The sequence below is a fragment of the Rosa chinensis genome, chromosome 2 (assembly GCF_002994745.2).
Source record: "Rosa chinensis cultivar Old Blush chromosome 2, RchiOBHm-V2, whole genome shotgun sequence".
Classification (NCBI taxonomy): Eukaryota; Viridiplantae; Streptophyta; class Magnoliopsida; order Rosales; family Rosaceae; genus Rosa; species Rosa chinensis.
In genome coordinates, this window is record NC_037089.1 from 47,905,588 (window position 1) to 47,911,296 (window position 5,709).

At 38.9% G+C, this 5,709-nt stretch overlaps 1 protein-coding gene across 1 annotated transcript; it reads left to right on the top strand.

The window, feature by feature from the left end:
• Positions 1 to 922: 922 nt before the first annotated feature.
• LOC112186716 lies at positions 923 to 3,589 on the top strand. The gene is made up of 4 exons (XM_040513435.1): positions 923 to 940; positions 1,322 to 1,731; positions 2,851 to 3,035; positions 3,290 to 3,589. Exons 1-4 carry the CDS (start codon positions 923 to 925, stop codon positions 3,361 to 3,363), a joined length of 687 nt encoding a protein of 228 aa, XP_040369369.1. The 3' UTR covers positions 3,364 to 3,589.
• The last annotated feature ends 2,120 nt before the right edge of the window (positions 3,590 to 5,709 follow it).

The window sequence follows — 5,709 nt, forward strand, 5'->3', positions numbered from 1 at the left end:
GAGAATCGAGAAGGTGATCAGGCTGCTTAGAGTAGTGGTATTTGAGTTACAGCTTTATTGTGAGGTTGTTATACTCTTGAGCTTACATTTAAATTTGGAGAGAGTGTGTTGTATTATTAAGCTCTTGAGGATTTGGTTTATGTATTAATGAGTGAGGCGAGGTGTGTTGTATTTGTGAGAAAAAAATTCAGGACGTTTATTTGTATTTGTTATTATTCATGTTTCGGATTTGAATTGGTTATTCAAATTCGGGGCGTGACACTCCTTCAGTTTTGTTTTTTTTTTAATTCTACTTTTGCAACAAGGAGCTCTACTGTTCTGTTTTCTTTCTTGTTGGTTTTCTAATTATTTCTCGGTATCAAATTGATTTTGACACCTTTCTCTTCTCTCTGGTTTCTATTGGTGCTTCATCTGGTCTAATTAACATAATACGTTTCTCTACAAAAATGCTAATTTTATTTTGTTTCTGCTTCTGCTTTCATTTTCCTATCAACATTGTGTCATTGCGATTTTGCTTGGTTTGAGCTGTTTAGCTCAAAAATTTGGGTACTTCACGAGTATTATGACTAATGGAAAAAAATAATAATTAGGATTTCGCACCCCTTGGTATGAAATCCTAACTCCGCCACTGGACCTTGTTTATGCATATTGTGACATTGATATCTATGAGGCCTGGATCGTTGTATATTTATTAAAAAGCTTTTATTCTATCATTTTGAAGTTCCCTGAGCTCTGCATGTCATACAGATAAATACTGGAAGCATTAGTTTCTTTATTCTGTTGTCAAGGATGCTGCTGCTTACAGCTCCTCTCCCCAGGTTCATTTGGTGCGGGTAAGTCTTGTCAGATCAAATCTGTAGGCGCTTTTGCTCGTTTTTAAATTGAAGTTAACAATTTCATCTATGAACACTACCAAGAAAAGATGGCTCAGGAGAAGCCTGTTGGTAATGAGTTCATCATCTATCCATTAATTAAAATGATAGAAAAAAAAGAAGTTGAAAATATAGATTGGCTGTGCTAACTGGGGAAACTGAAACGCGCCTGAGCTTAATAAATTATCACTGGCCGGCTGCCAACCATATTCATCGGATTTATATATACTTCAACGGGTGCATTATACTTGATGATACAAATTCTTAAGTGCATTGTTTTTTGTTGGTCAGCTATATTATTAAACAAATTATGGAGTTAGGTAGTTGAAGCCTTAAAGGTATATATCAAGCCAGATGTGCATTATGGCAAAATACACCAGGCAAATACCCCACTTGAAGGGCCTAAGATAATCAAGTCACTATATAAAGTGGTACAGCAAGGACCATAGTGTGCCCCATTCTGCATTTCATACTTCAATTCTCCCTTTTCTCTGCTCACTCTAATTCTGTTATCAAATTTGTTTGCAGTAAGAACATGGCTGAAGCTCTGTATAGTTGACATTCCCCTGCAGCGTTTGGGTTCCATCACCCTTGATAATGTTGAAAGAGAGCTGAGACCGGTCATAGGTGTTGACACAGAAGCTGCAAACATCACCCGCAATCTTGAAGCTGTTCAAGCTGTGCTTGAGGATGCTGAGAGCAGACAACTGAAGGAGGACACTGTGAGGCTTTGGTGGAATGATCTTACACAACTTTGCTATGAGATGGAAGATGTGTTGGATGAGAACACTGAAGTTCAAAAAGCCGAATGGAGAAACAAGAAAATGGAGGTGAAGATGGCATTGTTGCGAAGAAGAAGGTATGTTTCTCAATTCCTTCCTCTTGCTTCTCTTTTGGCCAAGTCAATCAAGTAGTTCATCGCCGTATGGATATTGCTGTCAGGATAAAAGAACTAAATGAAGAGTTCATTTTAATTTCTAGTCAAAAACAAAATTATAGCTTTCAAAACCCGAAAAGAGACTTGGAACAACTTGAACCAAAACTTTCTTCCCCTGTTGATATAGTATTTGGTCGAGAATACGAAAAGAATATTTTACTACATAAGTTGTTGGCTGCAAATTGTCATGAACTTAGGGTCCCCTTATGATCCCTATGATAGGGATGCGAGGAATTGGAAAGACAACTCTTTCCAAACTAGTCTATATATAATGATGAAAAAGTCAAGGCTCATTTTGACAAGAGAGTATGGGTCTCTGTCTAGACCCTCTTGATGAGATCAAAGTTGCCAAAGCCATCATTGAAGGTCTTGGTACGTAGTACTAGTACCCCAAATTCAACTGAGTTGCAAACTCTTCTATAATTCATACATCAATCGTTTGAGGAAAAGAAATTCCTCCTTGTTTTAGGTGATGTGTGGAATCCAAATCTTAGTGGGTGGAAACAATTAAGCAGATCTTTATTTAACGGGGATATAGGCAGTATAATATTAGTGACATCACAAAATGAGGAGGTTGCTATCATGATGGGAGCAGTCGCTCCCATGATCCATTTGAAGGAGTTCTTATTGTCGGTCATTGTTCTATCACATTGCATTCACTGATAGGGAAAGAAACGAGTCTGGAATGTTTGAAGTTGTTGCTAATTATATTGTCAAATTATGCAAACGTCTCCCACTTGCTGCAAAGACTCTAGGTAGCCTAATGTGGAATAAGAGAACATCACTTCTTTTTCTCTCTTTTTTTATAGGAAGGTTATTTTGTATTTGGCAAAGTTCTTGAAGAGATTGCTTGTGGCTTGTTGCCCTTTTCCCAGGACATCACTATTCTGGCATCATAAGTATGAAGCATTGTGTCTATGTTTTGGTGATCCAATTTTTTATCTCACATATATCAGTAGCCATCCCTAAATCCTGAGATAGTTAGCATAAAAACTTTTGGTTGCAGATAATTAAACTCAAACTTGATAAATCTTGTTACAGTGTCACTGATGTTTTTGCTGTTTTACGTGGAAAGCATTTTGCTGCATTTGGTTACTTATCAGTGAACCAATGGATTACGAGTGCAAAGGGTCTTCACAAACATTCACAATCTGTTCTTCCTTTGGTTTGCTATCTGTGCTGGATCTTCTATCACTCTTATAGCCCCTCAAGTTCATTTGGCAATGGTAAGTCTTGACTGTAGGAGTGAATTGTATAATTGGAAATGAGCAATTTCTATGTCTACACAGTACCAACAAAAATGTGCTTTGGAACTAGACTGTCCTGCAATAATATGTTTTTGGTTTCTGAACAATTATCCTCAGTTTTACACTTATACTCCAGAAAATTTGAAAGGGAATATGTTAACATGTATCTGCTCTCCTGTTTTACTATGCAAGGCACATCATTCTCTTTTTTCTTTTCCATTTCCATGGTGAAGGTGCGGCAAAGCGGGCAAACGCCCCTATGTCAATTACAGCAGACAAAAGATCAGCTGATCAGGAGGGAGAGTAAAAGAGGAAAGCAAAGCCTGTAACATCTGCATATTCCTTAAAAAGTTCTCTGTGGTATGCCTCCGGCAATGCTTCTGAGACGGAGGTGAATCTGAACTGGGGAGACGAAGTTTGTCAATGTCAGGCGAGCCCTCTGTGTGATTTAGTGTTCTCTCGAGGCTTCTATTTTGAGAGAACTCTATGTCCAGCCATCACTAAGATAGAGTTGCTGCCTGTGTCTTGTGTTATTCCTGTGGATTTTTTTTTTTTGAAATAGAAGTTGATTTCATTAGATCAACAGCCAATAGGATAGAGTCTACCATAACTTACATAGGCAAAACTCGGCAAAAAAATCCGAACTAAACTATCTAAGCTAGAGCAGATCATTAAAATCTCTAAAACGCTCACATTTAAGCGAGTCTATACAAGAATGAAAAAAACCTCGCCTCCTACGGAAAAGAAATCATTCAACTAGTCCTCACTTGCCAATCACGCAATTGTGGTATAAGCAAGATACTAGAAACATCATAGAAGACTCATAGAAGTTAATCCAACCTCACACAGGCTCAATACCCTAATTCATTAGGGCCCAGATTGCCTTGATCTGAGCCCAAGCCCGTAGGCCCAAACCCAAATCAAGTCTTGTTGAGTACGAAGACTCCCCTGCTCCATTAGTCCAAATTTGAGCTCAGGCCCAAACCCAAGCAAACAGTGAAGAAGAGTCATGCTGCTCCTTTGCCTCCACCTCCGTCAAGGCCTCCGGTGGCATCCCGTTTGACCACGGCTCCGGCGGCCGGCTTTTCCACCCATGCAGCAACATCTCAGATTGTTGTTGTTCTGCCTCCACCACTGTTAGGTTCGGCGACCAGCCAATCAGAACCACCAGCGGCTTGTCAAAACTTTGCAGAACCCTTGAACAACTACAATCTGAAACACTTCAACCCAGAATCCCAGATCAAAGCAAAGCAAACTCAGACCCGGATTCACCAAACCACCAATTTGAGATCTAGAACGATTGACCAAAAACCTACAACAATTGTTCCCTAGCACCGGTCGAAAGTCAAACAGCTGTATTCCGAACTACGATCCAAAAGCCCATATCAGAGCAATCTGATCGAAGCCTCTCTTCCCCGAAACCACCAACACGACCACCGTAACTGCATAGAGCTTTCCTCTGCAAACCGAGAACCAAAACAATCTCACCAAGCCATGGCCGGTGCTGGACGCGATCGGATCTGGCGGTCGCCGCTTTGCACGTCACCCTAGGCTTAGGGTTTCGACTACTATATAATTAGTCTCGTGTATGCACACCTCAATTTGATAACTACCTATCTTTTTTGTTTGTTTTAATGCAACAATTGATGGCTACAAAGAAAGAAAAAATATTGTGTATCCTATCCCTTTCAAAAAAAAAAAAAGGATCAAGGGATTTCACTCCTACCCCCATGGTGACTCGAACCCATGACTTCGTATATAGGTAGTGGGTGCTCTAACCACTGAGCTAACTAGGGGTCGTCAACGGGCCGGGCCGGGCTTTATTAAAAATCAAATGATCCAAGCCCGTCCATATAAAGCGGGCCTTGCGGGCTTTTTCGGGCCAGGCCGGGCTTGGCCTTGCTGGCTTTTTTGGGCCGGGCCTTGCGGGATTTATTTATAAATAAATATTTAAAGACACAAGTATTTTTTTTTTTTAATCAAGCTTTGGAAATTCAATGGATAATGATCGAATATAACCAAAGATAACAGATCTATATAACTATATTGTACCAAAAAAAATCTATATTTATATATAGATACTGATTTATTGATAAATAAATTTTTAGAGACACTAATTTTTTATAAATCTATATTTATACATCATACACTCCAAAGAGCTACATATAGCAATTCAAAGAAAATGAGAAACCGACCGTTGGATGAGTTTATTACAATAAATTATGAGTGTGGTAAAAACTTTAGCCAATTTCACCATATTTTCGAATCCGATCAGATTGGTCAACCGTAGTCACTTATATGTTTTATTGGTTGCCCGATGGCGTGGCAACCACGAAACGTGCTTATTTTTTCACATCACGTTTGTATATATTCCATCGATGGATGTGCGTGGACATAAGATAAAAAAAAAAAAATTTTAATTACAAACACATTGGACTATACCAATTTTATTCCTAAATTTATATGACTTATACATTGCATTTAAATTGTTTAGGTTCATTCTAAAGCAACCATGAAGTGGAAAATGAATTCGGAGAAACCATCCGCTTGATGGAGAGATTGTAATGTTTTATGATGGTGGTAGAAAATCCAGCCAATTTGGTTCTCGTTTCGAATTCGATCAACTAGGTCAAACGTAGTTACTCTTATAAAC

What these genes read in the sequence shown, in the direction of transcription:
- LOC112186716 (XM_040513435.1), top strand. An exon ending in GCATTGTTGCGAAGAAGAAG is followed by an intron (nt 1,732 to 2,850) that starts GTATGTTTCTCA and finishes ATCTTGTTACAG; the next exon opens with TGTCACTGATGTTTTTGCTG. An exon ending in CTCAAGTTCATTTGGCAATG is followed by an intron (nt 3,036 to 3,289) that starts GTAAGTCTTGAC and finishes TCCATGGTGAAG; the next exon opens with GTGCGGCAAAGCGGGCAAAC.